This window comes from Acinonyx jubatus, chromosome B2 (genome assembly GCF_027475565.1).
Source record: "Acinonyx jubatus isolate Ajub_Pintada_27869175 chromosome B2, VMU_Ajub_asm_v1.0, whole genome shotgun sequence".
NCBI classification, from domain to species: domain Eukaryota; kingdom Metazoa; phylum Chordata; class Mammalia; order Carnivora; family Felidae; genus Acinonyx; species Acinonyx jubatus.
The window spans coordinates 7,398,903-7,421,916 of NC_069385.1; the positions used below are offsets into that span (position 1 = coordinate 7,398,903).

The 23,014-nt window shown below is 45.8% G+C and overlaps 1 protein-coding gene across 2 annotated transcripts in view; it reads left to right on the plus strand.

The window, feature by feature from the left end:
* PRKN (parkin RBR E3 ubiquitin protein ligase) overlaps positions 1-21,191 on the plus strand; it is a 1,330,206-nt gene extending 1,309,015 nt beyond the window's left edge. For both annotated transcript variants that reach the window (XM_015083244.3, XM_053223338.1), the window contains exons 11-12: positions 13,909-14,026; positions 20,856-21,191. In XM_015083244.3, the coding sequence (XP_014938730.3) occupies positions 13,909-14,026; positions 20,856-20,968 (231 nt within the window). In that variant the 3' untranslated portion in view covers positions 20,969-21,191. The remainder of the gene's footprint in view (positions 1-13,908; positions 14,027-20,855) is intronic.
* The last annotated feature ends 1,823 nt before the right edge of the window (positions 21,192-23,014 follow it).

The window sequence follows — 23,014 nt, forward strand, 5'->3', positions numbered from 1 at the left end:
TCTGTGTTTCAGGGAGCCGACCAGGTGATGCCAACTCGTCCGAAGAGGATGACTCTTCTGCTAACATAAGCGCCACACGACAGGGACATTTTGGTTTGCTGTCATCTCTTGTGTTTCCTAGTGAATCTCTAGAACCTGGGACAGTGCCTGGTACATCGTGGGCACCCAACACTTGCTTACTGAATGAATAGATCTCTGTGTCAGCCCTAAGAAAAATAATGGTCTGCTTTGTACCAGCATAGCCTCACTTTGCACAGAGCACAAGCTATGTGCTCTGCTCTGGCTTCCCCTTTGTATTAGTGGTGCTCCCATATTCAAACTCCTGTCTATGTTGATAATTCTAGTAATTACTTACCTAACCCAGCCATGACCTACAGATCTTCGTTATCAAAAATACAAGTTAGGGGCGCCTTGGCAGCTCCGTCAGTTAAGCGTCCCACTTCGGCTCAGGTCATGATCTCACGGTTTGTGGGTTCGAGCCCCGCGTCGGGCTCTGTGCTGACGGCTCGGAGCCTGGAGCCTGCTTTGGATTCTGGGTCTCCCTCTCTCTCTGCCCCTCCCCCCCCTCAAAAATAAACATTAAAAAAAATTCTTCTAAATTTCATTTTAAAGTGTGGCCTGTGAAATTTAGAACTTAGTGATGAGAGTGGAGCCTAGTAGCCTATACAGCCTTCGGCCAGACACTCTATTACATATTAGTACTCCAACGAGTTCTTTCCAAATATATGTGTATGTGCAATCTACATCTGTATCTGTAGATATATAATAAATATATAGAAATTAATTCTAACCTATTTATTTTCTAATTTGAAATTGTGTAATATTAATAATAATGTGTATATGTATTCCCCCCAAAGAGACAGCAATAGTTTTTAAAATGTGAGAACAAAAACAATTTTGTTGACATCCTGTGCCTGAAAGGTACTACAGTATTCTGACTCACCAGCAGGGGGCGGGCCGCTCACAAGAAGAGGTCGTCAAGGAGAACATCCGTTAGACTTTGCTGGGACTCTGGGAAAGTTGGGAGGGCCGCTGTCTGCAGAGGTGGGAGTTGTCAGTAAGGAGGTGGCAAGGGACGTTACCTGGGCATTCGATTTTGATGAGAAAAGTGATGACACTTCAAAGCTGGCATTCACCTGCAAACATTCCCATCTGAACTGAACCAACTGTGTTTTCGGTGATTAATGACAATCTAATCCTTTTTGGAAAATAGATTTGTTCTTGACTTTTAGAATTGGGATTTACTTTTCCAAGTGCTGGCTAAACAGGTGTAACAAATACGTTTCCTAAAGCAGGAAAGAGAAAATGCACGTGAACAGTAGTCTCTCAAGTTGTTCTAACTTACGTATACATTAGCAACAACCCCTCGGCACAAATTTTAAAACCTCTCTAAGGACGCTTTGATTTACCTGTATTTTTCAAAGGAGACTTAAGGCCAATCCAGACCTTCAGCAGCCTTTATAGTTTATACAAACTCGCATAGTCTGATATTCCCACCTCTATAAGCCAGAGATGATGGTGATGATAAGGAGGGTGAGGATGATGGAGGTGATGATGACGGTGGTGAAGGTGATGATGATGGTGACAGTGATGGCAAAATAATGACGATCATGATGAGAGGAAGCAGGAAGTTAGCATTCAGGGGTACCGGGCCTTGTACTCAGCCCTTTGCCCATTTATCGTACTGGCCCACACCAACCCTGTGAGGTAGGTACCGCATTCTTCACACTTAGGGATGAGCAGACACCGAGTTTGGCCACCTGTCCAGTTACACAGCAAGTAAAAAAACGAAGCTGGGGCTTAACTCAGGCATGATAACTTCAAAGCCCCACTCTGAACCACTACCTCTGACACAGACACCTCTAAATATTCACTTACAAATTTTCACTGCGTGAACAAAAACCATCGTCCTCTTTTGAGCCACAGATCAGGTATCAGGCCAACATTTCACCTCACTAATGCAACTTGGAAGACATATAGGAAAATGCAGGAAATTGCTGTCTTTAGCCATCTAATATGTAAGACAGAAGACATTCCGCTCCCACCCGTTTCACACACACACACGCACACGCACACACACACACACCATTCCTTCTCATGATGGGTAAGCAATAAGCAATAAGCAGGCCTCTGCAACTAACCTAATTGTTGCAATGCCCCATACGAGACACAGCTAATCGCACGTAGAGCCATAACGCTGAATCACAACAAAACCTTCACCTCCCAGCAACACCAGCCACTGCTTTGTAGCTCAACAACCGAACTCATAACAGAGAAAAAGCTTACCCTACCAACCGAGGGAGATGGTCCTCAAACCTCCCTACACCTCACAACTCCCCACGGTGTTCTTAAAGATTCAAATCCAAACCTGCTGAACGCAAATCTTCAGGGTGTGAGCTCAAGAATCTTTTTTTTTTTAAATCCCTCCGTGACCCTGAAGCAGTGGGCACCTGGCCACCACTTACAATCATTCCAGATGGATTTGAACAGCAGTATTAAAGATACTCCTGAAACATGAGAGTCTGGTCTTAGTGTATGCAGCTTCTCAAAAATATGTTTCCCAGGTCGCCTGGGTGGTTCGGTCAGTTAAGCATCCCACTCTTGATTTCAGCTCTGGTCATGATCTCACAGTTTGTGAGTTGGAGCCCTGCGTCTGACTCTGCACTGATAACATGGAGCCTGCTTGGGATTCTCTCTCTGCCTCTCTTTTTCTCTGCCCCTCCCCCCAAAATAAATAAATGAACGACAAAAAAAGATACTCCTAAAGGATGCTAAGCCAAGATGGGCTCATGTCAGTAAAAAGGGCTTGATAATAACAGCCTTTTCCCCCGGGAATTGACGGTCAAAGGTCTAACACAGACTGTCACCTGGGCACAGGTGGACCTCTTGAAGGATGCTCCAGGACTGTTTCATGGCTTAGAAATAAGTGTTGGTTAGAGCTGAAGCAGTGAGGTGAGTCTCTGGCTGCCCCCGCCCCCTTGTGGATCCAGCGGGTGAGCCAGGAAGCAACAGGAGTAACTTTGCTGTGCGGGCGTGGGCTTCCCGAGGGCCTTCTGGGGGACTCTGTTCTGCCCAGGAGGAAGGAAGCCCAGGAGTGTAAGGCACCGTGCAATGCTTCGAGGTGATAAGGACAAAGAGAAGGCATCGGCTTCGGCAGCTGGGGCCTCACCCCTGTCCCCTCTGAGAACCATTTCAACAGGCCACGTGGAAGGGAGAGCCAGACAGAAGACAGTGATGGCAGAACAGACAGCGGTGCTGAAGGAAGCAGGCGAGTGGGGCTCCGTGGCCGTGGCAGCGGAAGCCAAGGTTTCTCCCTCTTTGCCTGTTGGTTGCGAGTAGAAGTACTCCATGACCTCGTCACGGCCTCCAGTCCCCTAGTCCTCTTTGTAGCAGGTGACATCTAGTGATTATAGTTGCAAGAGCGTGAGGGTATGAAATCAGAGAGCTCAGGGTTTACATTCCGATTCTGCTGCTCACAGACTGCGTGACCTCAGGCACATTCTGCTGTCTCTTGAAGCTGTGGTTTCTTCAGCAGAGACAGTTGATAACAAAACCTGCCTTTTAGGGAGGCTACAATTGCTAACTTAAAGATCGCCATCGGGGTGCCTGGGTGGCTCAGTTGGTTGGGCATCCGACTTTGGCTCAGGTCATGACCTCCCAGCTTGTGAGTTCGAGCCCCACGTTGGGCTCTGTGCTAACAGCTCAGAGCCTGGAGCCTGCTTCGGATTCTGTCTCCATCTCTCTCTCTGCCCATTCCTCTCTCTCTCTCTCTCTCTCTCTCTCTCTCTCTCTCCTCTCTCTCTCTCTCACAAATATAAATAAACATTAAAAAAAAAAAAAAGATCACCATTAAGCCCCTGACACAGATAGCACCCTTCCTGATGCGACAGAAACTGTCACCATTTCTTCTCCAAACCCTTCCCTCCTGGCCTCCAAGATCCCAGAGGAGCCGGCTTCCCTTCCCTCCCCTCTGCACCGGCTCACTGCAGACCGCAAACCCACAACTTCACGGTGTCTCGGCAGGACTCCTAACACAGTTTTGTGTTAGCCCACACCGAGGGAAGTCTTCTCCATGCACTCAGCAGAAAAACCAGCAAAGGGACGAGAAAGAGAGCTGCCTCCATGAGCATTTGAGGAATGGAATGCCCTATTGCTTATTGGGAAAGGACGTTGAAATGCTGTTTCTAAGTTATACACAAACTAGTTAATGCCCTGGGGTGGGGGGAAGGGAGGGAAGTAACCTCTGCCACCAAGAAAGAAAGAAAGAAAGAAAGAAAGAAAGAGAGAGAGAGAGAAAGAAAGAAAGAAAGAAAGAAAGAAAGAAAGAAAGAAAGAAAGAAAGAAAGAAGGAAAGAAGAAAGAAAAGAAAAGAAAAGAAAAGAAAAAAAAGAAAAGAAAAGAAAAAGAAAGAAAGAAAGAAAAAAAGAAAAATCCTACCTTAGCAATTTTCTACGAGTTACCTTCTAATTTTTCAAGGCTATAAAACACCTGGGCCCTAACCGGCGGTAGGTAGGTAGTCAGAGCGACCTCTCCCAAGAGAGAGCAGACATATCAGAAACTCCTCGAGCATGGAACTAAAAAACATTTCACACAATCCCCATTTGGCCTTGTTGCTAAGGTGCTGGCTAATTCCTCCAGCCCCAGGCTTCCTCCTCTTGGCTCAGATCATTGAACGTGGGCATCTCCACAAGTGTCCTTGGTATCTCGTCTCGCCTGTGCTCCTAAGGCATCCACATAGCTTCAGGCATCTCTCTGAAGAGCGGGCACTGAGATCTCTTGCCCCCACCCCCACCGTGGGTCCCTGGGCTTTCTTCCAACACCTCCAGCTGCCTCCTGGGCCTCTCTACCGGGCTGGCCAGCCAGTGACTGGACACGCCATGTGCCCGCAGCTCGTCCTTCCCCCATATCACGTCTTCTTCCCATGCCTCACCCCTCAATCTTATAAGTGTCCCCACTGTCGTGCAAGGTCTGACTGGCCAGTGTCGGTGACAGCTTGCCCCCCTGCCGCCCCGTGTTTCACACCTAAAGCCGTCCTCATGCTCCAGATGTGCCTGTGGTTCGGCATTGGCTCCTGAATGACCACACTGTGGTGGGAACGTGGACGCTCAGGAAGCAAACAGACTTAGGTCTACGTTTCCATCTATATCTCCTTGGAGAGGCGATATAACCTCTCCAGGCTCATTTTCTTCATCTGCAAAATAAGGATAGCATTTGCACTGTATTACCTGTGGGGTTATTACAAGGATTAAAGGTGATAGAAACAATGCGTTTTGCACAAAGTAGGTTCTCAACAAATGGCACCTCTCGTTATATAAAAACAACCTGCTTGCTAACCTGCTAATTGTTAATGAACACAACACCCAATGACCTATCATCCAAACCAGGATACTTCTGAGACAGAAGGGCATTTTAGTAATTTTGCTGGGACATTAGATATACACCGGTTTTATCTTAGGTGTTCTAAAAGACAGGTTTTATTTAACTCAGGAATATGAAGCCCAGCAGATTAGGAAATGACTGCCATGGAAAAGATAGTCTATTACTCACAGATCCCGAGAGGAGGGCAGGTGACACCCTGCGGGACCACATAGGGAAGCCCCAGGGCTGGTCAGGAGGCACAGGGAGCAGGGGAAACGTGGACAAGAGCTTTTGGTGGTTTCCATGCGAAGGAATGGGTGAGGCAGGGAAAGCGGGCTTTGGATCAGCTCGGTTGAACGATTTCATGAGAGCTGGGGTGCAAGAGCCATCCCTAATTGCCTGGTGCCTACCTGGCCCGGGTGTGATTAGGATAGGACACGGTGGCCAGGAGTGTGGGAGCCCAGCAGAGGAGACAGCTGGGGTATGGGCTCCGGATTGGCTGGTTTGCGTATGAGCAGCATGCTCCCATCTATCTCCAGGAATTAGCTAGCCCTGGGAGGGGTGGTCTCTCGGGTGTCAGTGAGGCCCCAGATGTCAGAGCATCAGCATACAATGACGTCTGATACACAAGGCAAACAAGGCCATATGGTCGCCCTATCTGTCCTCTGTGCCCACCCCACCTCCCCTATCGGTGCCGCCCACTGGTCTGCCTAGGGCTTTTCTCCCCCTCGGCGTCTTGGGAAAGTTCCTTTGCAGTAGCCCATGCCTAGCCCAGGCGGTGCCAACCTAACACTCCAGATCCTAACTGGTCCCTAGAATAAGTAATCAAATTTTCAGTATTTCTAATACTGCAGAAACTGTACACACGTTTAAAATAAGGAAGGGATGTGCTTTCTTCCATGCGCAAAACTCTTCAAAACCCGGAGTCTGTAAAGGAAATGATGACAAAGCAAAAGCCAGAAGATGAAAACAGAAATTGTTGCTCTGGCGTTTCCCTTTCCCTCTTCTCCCGTGAATCAAAACCTCCTTACCTACCTCCCAGCCCGCTCAGGTATCCCAGGCGGACTGCCAGATCCAAATCAGTTCAGGCTCACGTGCGAATGGTTACACAAGAAGTATTTTGTTACTCCGGGTGTGAGTTCGCAGTACCCTATCTGGAGGCACCTTGGGCCCGGGATGTTGGATACACAGACGGTTGGGAGCAATCTGTTTTCATATCATGTTACAGTTGTTACAGATAACCTAAAGTATCACTTACACTCATCACAATTTCAAAATAATGGTAACTTTACATCAACCCCTGGATCCTGCTAACTAATGTGTTCCCAACAACAAAACCCATACAGCATTACGTCAAAAATTATTATTTTATTATTTAACAACCATATTTCAAGATAGCTGGCATCCTCTGAATTTTATATTAGAGCATTCTGAGAAGTCCAAAGACTGCCAAAGGGAACCATGGCACAAAAGAGAAAAGTTGAGAAGCCCACTCTAGACCAGGGGCAAGTATGGTAGGTCAAGTAATGGCCCCTCATAGATAGTTGCCCATACCCGACTCACTGACCCCTGGGGATATCGTGCCTTGTCAGAAGGGACTTTGCAAACGCGATTAAGGAGTGAGTCCTAGATAATCAGTGGGTCCAAAGAAGGAAACCTTTCCCAGATGAAGTCAGAGAGATGGGGCAGACGAAGAGGCAGGAGAGATTCGAGCGTGAGAAGGACTCCATCCACCGCTACTGTTGACGAAGGGAGCCAAGAACCAGGGGATGCAGGCAGCCTCTGGAAGCTGAGAATGAGTCCCAGTTGACAGCCGGTCAGGAAGCAAGTCCTCAATCCTGCAAATGCTTGCAGCAGAATTCTGCCAATAGTCCTAGGCAATATGTACGTGAATGAACATGGCTGTTCCAATAAAACGTTATCTACAGCACCGTGGCAAACCAGACGTGGCCCGTGGGACATTGTTTACCTACCCTTTCTCTAGATTACCGTCGACTTCACATCACTGTGGGTACGGATGTATTTGCAGTCATTTCGGCCACTTTATTTTATACTTTCCGTATCTTTCTATATTTCTATACTTCCATTTCTTGCCTTCTCTTTGACTTTTCGTTGGTCTGCTGTTTCCATTAATTTTTTCTTGTTTAGAAGCCAAGTGCTTTCTCTCTTTTCTTTTAATGATTACACTAGAAATGTAAACATATATCAGTGTAACAAAGTCCATGACCCTCAGCCTAAATAACATAAGCACCTTAGAGCCACTTAATCCTTTTACTTACATGCAATTCTTGTCTAGCATTTTAGTTCTACCTTGGTTTTTTAAAACCAGCCAATGGAACATGATTTTGATAGTTTTGTATAGTCAGTATTTGCTTTGATTTATCCGCATATGACCATTTTCTTTGCTCACAGTTCCTTATTTAAAAAAAAATTTTTTAACTGTCTATTTATTTTTGAGAGGCAGAGAGAGAGCACAAGTGGGAGAGGGGCCGAGAAAGAGAGAGACACAGAACCTGAAGCAGACTCCAGGCTCTGAGCTGTCAGCACAGAGCCCGACGCGGGGCTCCAACCCACAAACCGTGAGATCATGACCGGAGTTGAAGTCGGAGGCTTAACCGACTGAGCCACCCAGGCGCCCCTGCTCACAGTTCCTTCTTGTGATTCAGCTCTTCCTTTGGACTTTATCCTATGTAGCTGTTCCTTTAGTGAAGGTCTGTTGGTGAGAAATCCTCTGTATCTTACGTCTCTAAGTATTTTTATTAATGTTCACTTTGAAAATTAATTTTGCCTGTAGAAGATTCTAAGTAGGCTGACGTTCTCTCAGTACTTTGAAGACATTCTATTACTGTCTGCTGGCATCCAGGGGTCAAGAAATCAGCTGTCAGAGCAACTGTTACTTTGTAGATAATCTGTTTTCTTTGCCACTCTGTGTACAAACACTTCTTCTATTTGTGTCTAGAACTCTAGAGAAGTGTTCTACCTTTTCACTGTCCGCACTGATTCTCACTCTACTTTTCACGTTTTGCCTCTGATCTGCAGTCTGGGTTATTTCTTCAGTTTTATCTTCCGGTTCACGAGTTACCCCACATTTGTGTCTAATTTGCTATGTAATTCATCAAGTGAGTTTCTAATTCTAATCATTAGTTTCTTTGTGTTCAGAAAGAAATGCACGAAACAAAGAAGTATGTGTCTTTTCCAAATGTGCCTGGTTAATCGTGATAGTCTCTGATGCCTTTACCACACTTTGTATCCTTTAGGTGTTTGAGCATATCAAATATATTTATTTTGTATTCTGTATCTGATTGTTCCAGTATCCACATCTTTGTTGGTCAGGTTCTTCAGTTTTATATTTCTGTCACTTTGACTCATGATAGTTTGTTTTCTCCTATAGTTGCAACTTTTTTGTGTGATCTCAGGCTTTTTGGAATTTTATTTGCATGATTTTGTTTTTGAAGTTTGGCTTTTTAAAGTGCATTAATCTAGGGGCATCTGGGTGGCTCAGTCAGTTAAGCGTCCGACTTCAGCTCAGGTCATGATCTCTCAGTCGATGGGTTCGAGCCCCACGTCAGGCTCTGTGCTGACAGCTCAGAGCCTGGAGCCTGCTTCAGTTTCTGTGTCTCCCTCTCTCTCTGTCCCTCCCCTACTTCTCTGTCTGCCTCTCTCTCAAAAACAAATAAACATTTAAAAAATTTTTTAAGTAAATAAATGAAGTGCAGGGGCGCCTGGGTGGCTCAGTTGGTTAAGCGTCCGACTTCAGCTCAGGTCATGATCTCACGGTCCGTGAGTTCGAGCCCCGCGTCGGGCTCTGGGCTGATGGCTCAGAGCCTGGAGCCTGCTTCCAATTCTGTGTCTCCCTCTCTCTCTCTGCCCCTCCCCCGTTCATGCTCTGTCTCTCTCTGTCTCAAAAATAAATAAACGTTAAAAAAAATTAAAAAATAATAATAAATGAAGTGCAGTACTCTATGGAAAATAGTTCTGCTTCAGCCAGGTTCATGGGTATGCTACCAGAGCATTCTGAGTATTTCAAATTAACTTCTTGGCTTGGGTTCTTTTTTTCAGGTAATCAGGTAGTATGCATTCTTTTCACAAAACCTTAGGTGTAAGGCTTGGTGGTTAGGAATTCTCAAACTTTGTCTCCCCAACCCGCCTCACCATAAGGCTGAGACCAGCACATAGCTTTATTAATTCTTTACCAGTTCTCTCTTCTGGGAAGAGTTTTTTCCCATCAGCTGAGGATATCACCCCTCCGGAGTCTAGGTTGTGTGTGTGTAATGGGAAAATTTGATTCCACCTTCCACCCTGCTCCAGTCCAGGTTTTGTCCGGTCTATACTCTCGGGGCCTGTAAAGACCCAGCTCTGGGCACCCTGAGACAAAGAATACAGCCCCATAGCAAACCCCAGATTCCTCCCTCCTTTACCCAAGAGGATTTTCTCTTTCTTTTTTAAATTTTTTTAATGCTTATTTATTTTTGAGAGACAGAGTATGAGCAGAGGAGGGGAGACACAGAATCCAGAGAAGGTTCCAGGCTCTGAGCTGTCAGCACAGAGCCCGACACGGGGCTTGAACTCAAGAACCGCGAGATGATGACCTGAGCCAAAGTCAGATGCTCAACCGACTGAGCCACCTGGGCACCCCCATTTTTAACTTTTTAAAATTTCTCTTTCTTATTCTAGCCGTCAGGGATTTCCTGTATTCTCCCACCAGATCAGCCATGCATTAGGTAAAGATTTTTCTTCCATATTTCATCCATCATTTTTAGGTGCATAGACCTGAGAAGAATTGCACTTATTATACAGCGAGCCATATTGCTGAAAAGAATTTTGAAATTAGTTTTTACTAAGTAGAACTATGTATTTCTCTGATCTGTATGCCCCCGCAAACAATTTTACAGCATCACTTTAGAGACACGAGCTCCCGGACCTTAAAAAAGAAAATCTTGGAGCATATGGTTAGGGGATGTTTGCTATGTATCACTGAAGATTAGGCCCACAGGTGAATCTGAGCTGACTGGAAGATGTGTACTTAAGATACAAACCTACTTACTAAATCTTGCAACTGCTGTCATCGACCACAGCTTTATCAGCCTGCACTCTCGGCCAGAGTCATCATTAAATCATCCCGGGGCCAAAGGAAGTTCTCAGCACCTGTGGTTATTCTTAGCCAGTAAACTTACCCTGTGTTATCCTAACAAAGTATTGACAAATCACATGACACCCTCTGAGTTATAAAGGAGGCCTCCTTTGTGCATGGGATAGCTAATTCACAGAAAGAAATCTGCTTCACTGCAAGGCCGTCATTAGGATGCACCCCACGTGCCCCACCGGCTTCTTGGGGCCTTATCCCTGGATGCTTATCATGTTAGTGTCATTCCTTCATTACTCAGCCGAAACATCACGAGTGCCTACCAGGTGCCAGGCAGATCCTGGTCATGGGAGGAAGATACCAACGTGATCCTGGCCCTGGACAAATTCGCTTTCTATTGGAAACAACAGAAACGTACATGCGAATTACAGTAAAAACCACTAAATGCTGCAAGTTAGGTACAAACATAGTTATTTACCTCAGAATACATCATTCTTTTTTGAGATGTTATTGAAATATAACATTATATTAGTTTCAGGTGCACAGCATAATGATTTGATATATAGACAGAGAAATGATTACCACGAGTTTAGTTACCATCCATCACCATACGTAGACAATTCTTTTTCTTCTCCTAAGAGCTTTTAAGATCCGCTCTCTTAGCAAGTTTCAAATATATAATACAGTATTGTTAACTATAGTCATCATGCTGGACATGACATCCCCAGGATTCATTTATTTGATAACTGAAAGTTTGTCCCTTGTGACCCCCTTGACTTACCTCTCTCCCGAACCCCGCCCCTGGCCACTGTCAGTCCATTCCCTGTAGCCGCGAGTTCAAGTTCAGGTTCCACATACAAGTGACATCATATGGTACCACATACAAGTGACATCATATGGTATTTGTCTTTCTCTTGGACTTATTTCACTGAGCATAATGCCTCCAAGGTGTATCTGTGTGGTCACAAGTGGCGGCACACTGTCTAACCACAGCCGCTGCACGAGTTTACATCCCCACCAACGGTGCCCAAGGCTCCCTTTTCTCCACATCCTCGCCAACACTTGGGATCTCTTATCTGTTTGCAATAGCCATTCTACCAAGTGTGAGGTAAATAGCTCATGGTGGCTTTGATTTGTATTTTCCTGGTGATTCGTGATGTGGAGCACCTTTTTACCGTGCCTTCTTTGGAAAAATGTCTGTTCTGATCCTCTGCCCATTTTTTTTCCTCAGATTTCTTGGGGTTTTTTTGCTATTGAATTCTAGGAGCCTCATATACAGTTTGGATATTAACCTCTTATCAGATATCTGATTTGCAAATATTTTACCCCATTTCATTCCGCTGAACGTTTCCTTTGCTGTGCAGAAGCCTTTTAGTTTGACAGAGTCCCCCTTGTTTATTTTTGCTTTTGTTGCCTTTACTTTTGGTGTCTTTATTAAGACTGAAACACTTTAACATTTCGAAAGTATTTTGAATTTGACAGTGAATGGATGGACGTTGGATTCGAACGTGGGACGGAGGGTTCTACTCCCCAGACGTGGCGTCTTAGATCCAAGTGCCTCCCTGCACCGGGGCCATAAGAGGATGACTACCTACTAGCTCTTGCCTTCATGCTCACCACCTAGAAAACCTGCCACCTGCCACGCATGATGGTGCTGGGCAGAGTTTGATGCTCAAAGCACAGTGTCATGGGCGAGGAACTTGTGTGTGAGCACCTCTGGTTTGAGTTCCCATCTTTCAGGTTTTCCAAATTTTTGCATTTGAGAGGCACTGATGCTGCTGCATAAGTGTAAGCATCCTGAACTTGGCACCTGACCTTTGTCACTCAGAGGGCTCATCTGTGAGTTTGTTAACTTATTAGACACCGCACCGTTTCCTCTAGGTTATTATGACAAGCAACTGAAATAATGGGAGTCAACGTGTGAAAACGAGTGTTATGAATTTGTTGAGTATTATCATTATCATTATTATTAGAGTAATATCAGAGTGTTAGAGCATGTTTTGGTATTTGATTTCTTACCTACTTTATATTTAAAGTTAGTAAGGAGTTAATTTTCGTAGTTTCTTAATGTAAATTAGCTCTGGGAATATATTAAAATAATTATTACAAGTTAACCAAATGACTTGAATGCTCACAAAAAAATTTGCTTAGATGCTATAGAAGCCAAAATGGAGGGATTCTATTTGGATTAACATGTTGAAATATTTTAGATATAGACCGTGTCTTGTACTGAATATACACGTGTCTTGTACTGAATCCAAAAATGTACCAATCCACGGGGTGCCTGGGTGGCTCCGTCGGTTAAGCGTCCAATTCTTGGTTTCAGCTCTGGTCACGATCTCGTGGTTCGTGAGATCGAGCCCCAAGTTGGGCTCTATGCTAACAACACGGAGCCTGCTTGGGATTCTCTGTCTCCCTCTCTCTCTCCCCCTCCCCTGCTCTCTCTTTCTCTCTCTCTCAAAATAAATAAATAAACACTTTTTAAAACGTACCAATTCTTTTTCTGCACACGTCATCCAATATCGAAGTAAGCGGGAAAGACAGCAGCGTCTGAGTGATTAGACAGGAGCAGAATGAATGTCTGCAGTGGTTGCATGAAACGCCCCCTCCTCCTGTGCTGAGGGTCGGGGATGACTCAGTCCTCTGCGTGAATAGTGTTTGCAAACATTTCTGAGAGCTCGCCGTGCGATAGACCCCGAGGTAATTCATAGCATCACTTCACGACACGTGTCAGATACTAGTCCCACGCCTTCAAAGAAACACACTCCGTGCTTGAGACCCCCAAAGGCACTAGGCATTTTTTTACTTCCATCTAAGAGATGAGACCTTTCAGAGAGGTGAAGGGGTGTCTCAGAGTCACCCACCCGGCTGCGGCTGGGACGGGAGCCCGGGCAGATGTCCCCTGAGCCCAGAGTCCTCACATGGGCTGTTCCCGGCTCTCTCTGCATCCCCAGCCACGTCAACTTTGTTTCCTTCTTCTGGCTCCTGAAGACAGAAGACCGTTCCCCAGGTGCAAGAATGAAGGATAACAAGGTGAAGAACATTTAAATGTCCCACTCTCCAGCTTTGGGCAACTGTGTAACTCCCTTGATCCTCGATGGAAAATAAAAGCAAGAACACTCTCTTGACAAAGCATCGAACAAAGAAGTGTCTGTAGAGCACTGATCACCCTGCCTGCACATTGGACACCTGATAGATGTTATTTATTACAATTATTCAAAACAACAAAAGAGAGGATCTCGCACTATAAAATCAAGCCGTGTTTTCTTAGCTTGCAAGCGAAGGGCCCATGCCAAGAGAAGTATATCCCATCCATGTCAAACCTTGTCCACCACTTGCCAAGTGACTTTGTGTTTGTGCTGCCTGAAGACACTTCTGTCTCAAAGAAGTTCCCATATCGGTGTTTCAAGGAACCTCAACCCTGACATAAAGATCCGAATTTCAACTCTTTTTGTCTTTATTCGCAGGCCTACAGAGTTGATGAGAAGGCCGCGGAACAAGCTCGGTGGGAAGAGGCCTCTAAAGAAACAATCAAGAAAACCACCAAGCCCTGTCCCCGTTGCCATGTGCCAGTTGAAAAAAATGGTGAGTCTGGGCTACGGAAAAAGTGAGGATTTGGTGAGCTTCTTGGAGAACATGAGCTGCGTGGTTATAACAGTCAGGAATTCTAGGAGGATGTGTAACTGAATAATAGTTCAGCACTCAGGGAATTTGGAACCGTTGGCCAGAGTGCAAATCTCTCCGCTGTCCCACATCAAGTCTCTTAACTGCCTAAGCCCATGGTCCACCTCTGTCAAATAGAGATGAAAATAGAAGCTGTCCCCCAATAGTAGAAGCATGAGATGTCATGCAGGGCAGATACTCGGCCAAGTACCTGGCATAGAGAAAGCACTCCATAAACCCTAATTACCTTTATTATTATTTATTATTAATAATATTAGGCACTTTGTATCTGGTAAGTTGTCTACTATATATATATATATATATATATATATATGTATATATATATAACCTTGGACTGTGAGTAACTTGTTCTGCTAGTGTTCCACAAGATGAGCAAATATTTCTAATAAAGTTTAGCTTGATAGATGAGAGATATCTTTTGCAATACGAGTCGTACGTGATGCCGAATGTCACATGATCACAACTGAGCCAATGGTTCTTAAAATTCACTTTGATACACAAGTGCTTTGAATTAAAAGTATGTTTCGGAATGAATTATGCTTGCAAACCAAGGTTTTACTATATATATATATTTTTTAATATATATATATATATATATATATATATTTCCTAGTCCAGTATTTCTCACTGTATCCCCCATAGTATTCTGGTGTCTAGAGACACTCAGTGGGGAAAGGGGGAATGTCACCATGCCAAATACATTTGCCAGGTCATTCCTACTAGAGCCCCCTCTTGGATAATACCAACAACACAAACAATTAACTTGTATTGAGCATTTGTTCTATGCTTGTTCTAGGTTCCTTACAATTATCACATCATTTAGCCCTCACAGGACTCGCATAAGGAAGCTATTCTTATTATCCCCGCTCACAATATACATTGGCAATCCAGACTTCCTTCTGTAAAAGAAATCTGTTTAATTTTGTTTAATGGACAGGTTCTCACTTCTTTTGGCCATGATATTCTTTTTTTTCCTCCTCACGCCCACTTGTGTACCTTTCAATGGCAGCACACACTCTGGGCTCTGATGTCCCCATCCCTGCTGTGGGACATTTAGTCCTCGACGTTACTACGACACTTGCCCCCTTTAGTAGAGTATCCTTCGCATGAATCTGTTTCTCAATAGAGGTATTCCTTTGGCCTTCTACCAACTACTCTCTAAATTTTGAGAACGTGAACTGAAACTTTGGGGATGCCGCTGGATTAGCTGACATTAACCGCAGGCGGTCTTTTAGGAGCCCACAGTTGTGCCCTGGTTTGCGTGAGTCAACAGGCTTAGAATCACAGGGGCCACACTGGAACGGTTCTCTCCCTGACGATGGTCCAAACCCAAGGCATCAACTCCCAAAAGGGGCTGCTCTTCCTTCCTTACACACCCAGTCACACCCGTGCCTCCTCATAAATGCTGGAGGCCACCGTGCCCACGGGGACACTGGGGAGAGCTGGCAGACGGAAGGACCGCCCTTCCTGATCCCGTCCTAATGGACAAGTGACCCCTGTCATACGCTGTAGGACACGGAGGGAGGCCCGCTCAGCTCCGCGATGCTGTCTACACTTGCAGCTGCGGTGTTATTCTCCTCCTGAGTGTGCCCTGCTCCCACGATCGCGTGGCGGTCCTGTTGCCTGCCGGCCATCGTTGCACAACCCGCCCCTGCTCTGCGGCATTCAGTCTATATTCAGAGTTGTACTTTGGGCCGCCCCGTTCACGGTCAGTCTGACACCCCGCAGCAGCCAGTGGGGTACCTGCCGCCGTCAGTCCTGGATGTGCCGGCCAGCTTAAAGCCATCACGGCCCCCGGAGCCCGTCCTAAGTGTCAGACACCTCTGCGTGGGTGAGGTAGGGGCGGCAGCCCTGCCCGATGAGAAGTAAAACGAAGCACCAGGTACACTTTTCCCACGCTCTCCCCACTAAGCATGAGCGGCACCTGCCCGGCAGGCCTCTAACGGCTGGCTCGCCGTGGCGTGAAGCCCGGCAGTCTGGAGGTGCGCCCCCCGCCTCTCTTTCCTCGGTCATGCCCTTTAGGAGGTCTTTATTCTTGCAAAGGGGAGAGTGCGAGCACATCCCAGAGCGGCAGGAACGGGCTCAGTTCAGGCCAGGTCCCCGACGGAGTCAGTGGTCTCCTGGCAACAAATAGATCCGCGTGCGCCGTGAGCCGCTGTTCTCCTCCGTGCGCTGGGTTGTGCCCTGGGTTGACACTCCGGTGCGCACAGAGGACGTCAGCGGAACCAGGGGCAAGACCTCTTCCGGTCCTCACCGCTGCAGCGGTGATGCAGTGTAGACAACCTGAGGTCAGAGGAGACGCAGAGACCCTTCACCAACGCTCACTTCACGATGCAAGTTCAGTAGCGAGACACCGTTCTGTTATCACCAAAGGTCAGGAGCCTTGTCTGTCTGTCCCCCAGGCCCAGAAGAGTCCTGACAGATATCTGTTAAATTAACAAGTAGCTAGTAAATACATGAACAGATATTTTATATAAAATATGAGAGAGAGAGCAAGCTAGCAGAGCGCAAAAGCCTGAGGGCTAAGAGTTGTCTTCCCGGAGGGGCGCCTGGGGGCTCAGTGGGTTAAGCATCCGGCTTCCGCTCAGGTCGTGATCTCACGGTTTCTGAGTTCAAGCCCCGCGTGGGGCTCACTGCCATCAGCACGAAGCCTGCTTTGGATCCTCTGCCCCCCTCTGTCTCTGCCTCTCTCTCTCTCTCTTTCAAAAATAAAGTAAAAATTATTTATTTATTTTATTTTTATTTTTTTAACATTTATTTGTTTTTGAGACAGAGAGAGAGCATGAACAGGGGAGGGTCAGAGAGAGGGAGACACAGAATCTGAAACAGGCTCCAGGCTCTGAGCTGTCAGCACAGAGCCCGACGCGGGGCTCAAACCCACGGACCGCAAGATCATGACCTGAGCCCAAGTCGGATGCTTAACCGACTGAGCCACCCAGGCGCCCCTAAAAATTATTTTAAAAAAGGCTTCCCAGTCCACCATTTCTTTGAAATAGCGTGACTTAGTATAGATGGAAAGCACTGATTTTTCACCTATAGATTTTTAACCTATGAACAGAAAAGTTGAGACTTTAAACTTATTAATGATAGTCTCCACTGATTTCAAGCATGCAGCAGAGATACATGTGAGCTCTATGGGCCAGAAAGGCTCGTTTCATGATCTCGTCCTCAACGTAAATTCATGATCTATTTCATGGTCATCTGAATCCCAGAAAGTAGTTCTTCGTGCAGCAAAGCCGCAATGCAGATGAGGCTCGTTTCCATCTTAAACATAGGCTAAGCCTGCACTTCCTCCCACAGCCTTCCACCTCGGAAAGTGGCTTCCTTCATTTCTGCCTCAAACAGATGAGATTCCGGTCCCATTCTCTGATCAGAAAGTGCCAGGATGTTCAAGAACTTCTCCTCTGTCATTAAACCTAATGAAAGAGTGGCTGGCCCTAGCCATGGGGCTGACGGGGCATAGGCTGGGCTTTTCATGGTTTGAGCATCAGTCGGTGGATAGAATTCTCTATGAGGGAAGCCATGTTTTCTTCATTCAAATGCCCTCAAAGTCACGTGAAGTTGTCAGCTTCTTGCTCACATTTACTTTTAAGTTGGCAAAGCTTTGGGGCACCTGGGTGGCTCAGTTGGTTAGGTGTCCAACTCCTGGTTTCAGCTCAGGTCATGATCTCACCATTTGTCAGATGGAGCCCCAAGTCAGGCTCTAGGCTGATAGCTCAGAACCTGTTTCAGATTCTCCCTCTCCCTCTCCCTCTCTCTCTACCCCTGCCCCACTCTGGTATGCTTGTGCTCTCTGTCTCTCAAAAGAAATAAATACACTTTTAAAGAGAAGCTATGACCCAGCAATCGCACTGCTAGGAATCTACCAAAGGGACACAGGAGTGCTGATGCATAGGGGCACCTGTACCCCAGTGTTTATAGCAGCACTTTCAACAGTAGCCAAATTATGGAAAGAGCCTAACTGTCCATCAACTGATAAATGGATAAAGGTGTGGTTTATATATACAATGGAATATTACCTGGCAATGAGAAAGAATGAAATCCTGCCATTTGCAGCAACATGGATGGAACTGGAGGGTATTATGCTAAGTGAAATAAGTCAGGCAGAGAAAGACAGATACCATATGTTTTCATTCATATGTGGATCTTGAGAAACTTAACAGAAGACCGTGGGGGAGGGGAAGGGGAAAAAATAGTTACAAACAGAGAGGGAGGGAGGCAAACCATGAGACTCTTAAATACAGAGAACTAAGGGAAGATGGAGTTGGGGGAGAGGGGAAAGTGGGTGATGGGCAGGGAGGAGGGCACTTGTTGGGATGAGCACTGGGTGTTGTATGGAAACCAATTTGACAATAAATATATTTTAAAAAATAAAAAAATAGACATTACAAAATGATTTTTAAAAATAATAAAAATAAATAAATACAAAAAAAAGAAGTTGGCAGAGTTTTTAGAATTAGAGTCCCTGATTCTTCTCCATATTATGAGATCTAGCATACTGCCTTGCATATATTAAGCACCAAGGTGGAAAAGAAAGTTAATAACATGAATATTCTTTCTTCCTATTTCCTTTCTTCTTATTCTACAGAGCCATTATGTTTCTAGTTTCTGTAACGAAATCTCATTTGTAATGTTAGTATTCCATACCCGTGAAAAGTTGGTATAGTAGGAAAACATTATATTATTTATATCATAAATGTACAGTCATTAAATATGTGTGGAAAATTACACAGTCCTGCCAATGTGTAATCCTAAATGAGAAATATTAAGATGAAAGTAACATAGGTGAGTTTTTCCCCTGATTTTCTGCATATTTATAATTTTTTTAAATTTTTTTTCAATATATGAAATTTATTGTCAAACTGGTTTCCATACAACACCCAGTGCTCATCCCAAAAGGTGCCCTCCTCAATACCCATCACCCACCCTCCCCTCCCTCCCACCCCTAAATGATCTCTAAAACAAACCAAAAGGAAGTTGGAAAAGTGTGGGATTTTAAATGCCCTTAAATTATCCTAAAACAAATTCCTTCAGTTACATACTCATAAATATTTTAAATCGGTGGAAGTTCTTATGCCAGGTTTCTAATAATAAAAATGAGACGGTACTGAAGCAATTACCTAGAAAATTTGGCAAGAAAAAAAATGACTTAACAAGATAATTGGTAAAATTGAGTAATAGTGCACATCCAATGTTATATCGAGTTCAAGCAAAGAACTGCTTTTGCCTGAATTATCTAGGAAATTCGATCAGAAGCCATTCTCTACATGTAACTTCACACGAGTAACTCCCTCTGCACTCCACCGCAGACTCGATGTCTGAGCCCCAGAAGCAAATAAGAAATGAATTTAACAAGTGTGGGAAGGGGCGGAATCCCAAAGTGAATCCCCGAATAAGGGACCTTTCATCTCATGCGGCGAAGGCCCTGTTCCGTGAAAGAACAACAGATCCTGGTGAAATCTCAGACTTTGCCGTTTAAAAGTCCTTGGCCTTAAGAAAATTCTAGAACAGGGTAACACTGCTCTCTCACAAAGTGCTTTTGAGGAGTGAACGAGGTAGTGCATGCAGCGCCCCCACTTCTCCCTGTCTGCTCACCCTAAATAAAAGTTTGAATCGCATTAAGGGCTGCATTCCCTATGAGATACTTTCAATACTGCTGTCCCAACTCCTGTTTCAAGCCAAGTTATATTATGTATTCCATATTAAGTTGCTAAGTATATTAACGTCTATTTAAAACATCAACCTTGATATATATTTCAGTAAGGAATTGACCCCGTTTGTGAAACACAAGGCATTTGTCTCTAAGTCCCATTTCAGGAGAAGTAAATAAAGTCAGATTTATAAATAAAATTAGTCCTAGATGAGGATGGCATGTTTCACCCTCACTCCTTTTTTTTTTTTTTAATTTTTATTTGGGGGGGGGGGGCGGGGCAGAGAGAGAGGGAGACACAGAATCCGAAGCAGGCTCCAGGCTCTGAGCTGTCAGCACAGAGCTGGACGCGGGGCTCGACCCCACGGACTGTGTGATCATGACCTGAGCCGAAGTAGGAACCCTTAACCCACTGAGCCACCCAGGCGCCCCTAGTCTTCACTCCTTTCTTGATGAAGGTCATTAACTGCACAGCTTCCAGGGAGCTTTCCGACGGGTTTGCCTCAGTCCACGTTCTGCCCTTGGATTGCTTGAGACATTCCCTTAGAAACCCTTTTCTTTTTTCTTTTCCTTTTTTTTTTTTTTTTTTTTTTTTTTAAGTTTATTTATTTACAGGGCGGCTGAGTGGCTCAGTCGGTTAAGTGGCAGACTTCAGCTCAGGTCATGATCTCGGGGTTGGTGAGGTCCAGCCCCACCGTCAGCTCGGAGCCTGGAGCCTGCTTTGGATTCAGTGACTCCCTCTCTCTCTCTGCCTCTCCCCTGCTCGTGCTCGCTCTCTCTCTCTCTCTCTCAAAATAAATAAACATTTTTAAAAATTGTAAGTTTATTTATTTTTGAGAGAGAGAGTGAGCAGGGGAGGGGCAGAGAGGGGGGGAGAGAGAATCCCAAGCAGGCTGTGCGCAGACAGCGCCGATGTGGGGCTCGAACCCACCAACCGCGAGATCATGCCCTGAGCCGAAACCAAGAGTGGGACGCTTAACCAACTGAGCCACCCAGGTGAGCCAAGAGGCATTTCTAGACCGGGGTGCCGGTGCGGGAAGTGGTGTCATCCAGGCGTTCACCTGTGTCCTTTGCCCACAGGAGGATGCATGCACATGAAGTGCCCGCAGCCCCAGTGCCGTCTGGAGTGGTGCTGGGCCTGCAGCTGCGAGTGGAACCGCGCCTGCATGGGGGACCACTGGTTCGACGTGTAGCTGCAGCCCTGCGCGCGCCCCCTGCCGGCCGGCTCGGAAAGGCGCGCGAGTCCCGCCATGCCCTGGTCTTCTGTCTCCAAATGCTCGCTCCCTCTCTCTCTCCCTCTCTCTCTATCTCACACGCACACGCACACGCAGCCCTCAAGGTCCTTCCAAAACTACAAAAACAAAGTCAGAGGAGAAGCTCCTCGCATCTCTTGCTTTGTACCCGTGAAAAAGAGCGAGAAGTGTGAAAGTGAAAAGTGTGGTTCGGCTTTTTTGTGTGGATGGCCATTCCCGCGTCATTTCGAGTCAGGCTAGACACGTACATGGAGATTCCTCAGGTGTTTTTCATTTCTCGCATTTTTCCTTCAGCAACGACTGGGTGAGTTCTCTGTAAGACTGACCACGACGGATTCTGAGCACTGTACTCACAACTTTAAGAGCAATGTTCTCATTTAAGGTTTCAGGGAGCATCTGTTACCGAAGAACCACAGGCAATAAATAGTCAAGACTGTGCCTTTATCCCCAAGAATTCTACTATATATATAACATTGATGGAACATCAACTAATCGGCTTGTCAACTAGTGAGAAATTACGAAAGCTGATTTGAATGTTGAATGATTAAATTCCAGGAGAGAAATCAAAACTCCATGTACTTTCATTCTATTTCATTATTTGCGACTTTAGAAAGAACTTGTTTTTTCTGAAAATAATTACAAAGTCTATAATTCGACCTCAGACATTCATTTTGCGGCTTGGAGAACAAGCTAGTACCTTTGGCTTCGCTGTAAATTTAATGGATAAGGGGCCCAGAGGGGAGACATTTTTATAAATGGCTTTATAATGGTTCTCAATGGTAACAAAAGTGCAGAGTATTAAAGCAGGATCTTTAAAGGAGGAGCATTTCCGGGGCTATGGAAATGAGGCCAAACCTGATTCTGCACCACAGGAGTTTAAGCTCTCTCTGCACCTGCTCCGCCCCCCCCCCCCGCCCCATCTGCACACCCCAGGGGCTCTGCCTACCCAGTGGGTTACTCCAGGGAGAGCCCTTTTCTCTAGGACAGTACAGTGACACCAGAAGTTTTCCTCACGTTGACATGGATCGAAATGGAGCCTTCGCCAAGTTTTCGTCTTTTTTTTTTTGAGGCATCCACAACACATCAAAAAGAGATGTGTTTCACTAAACGCAACAAACCTCGTTTCCTACAGCACACCCTACAGATGAAAACGTATAACCACCGTCGTTTGTTCTCACTGTCTGTCTTCTCAGGGACAATCGTGACCACAGCATAATGAGTTTCACTAGCCCATGGGGTCCTCTTTGGATGTAGGGCACCTGGAAATGATCAAATCAGTAGCAAGGCTTCTCTTTGTAGACATAGCACCAGAAATCCTTGCTAGGGAGAGAGAGGGAATGACCTCAGAATATTTCCCAAGGACCTCCGTCCCTCTTTCCCTAACCATCCATCCAGGGGCAGTCCTGCCTGATCTCCCTCTTCTCTCAGAAGGCTAGACCTGGGACAAGATGGGGTGTGGCAGCCACAGTGGCATTAACAGCCTCATTTGGCTTCGCTCTGTCAGAAAATCCAGCCTCCCCAACGTGACCCCAAAGCTGCCAGACTCCTGTCAGGAAGCCCTTAAGATCACAGAGAGGTCCTGGAGAGCCATTATCTGTGAGTGTGAGAAAAAGGAGGGTCAGTAGGCGTGAGCCCACGTGTCCCAGTATCAGTGATCAGTCCAAAACCCACTCAGGGCCCGACTGCACAGTACTGACAATCCCAGTAAGTAGCAGCTTCTTACAGTGACCCAACGTGACAAATCCAATGTCTCCCTCTGTCATGTGGAGCACCCAGTATTTTATATCCACTATAGTTTTGGGGTTTAGCGATACTGTCGTTTTTGCTTCCTCCCAAGCTTGCATGGTGTGTTGGATGTGTGAAGCCCGAACAAGGGTTGCTCTCATGGGTTCGGGCACCATAGAAGTTTCTAGGTCTCTGCTCCTTTCCTGGTGGTGGTCTCTTTTATTTTTTCTCCCAGAGGAGGACACTGAAACAAGTTAAAGA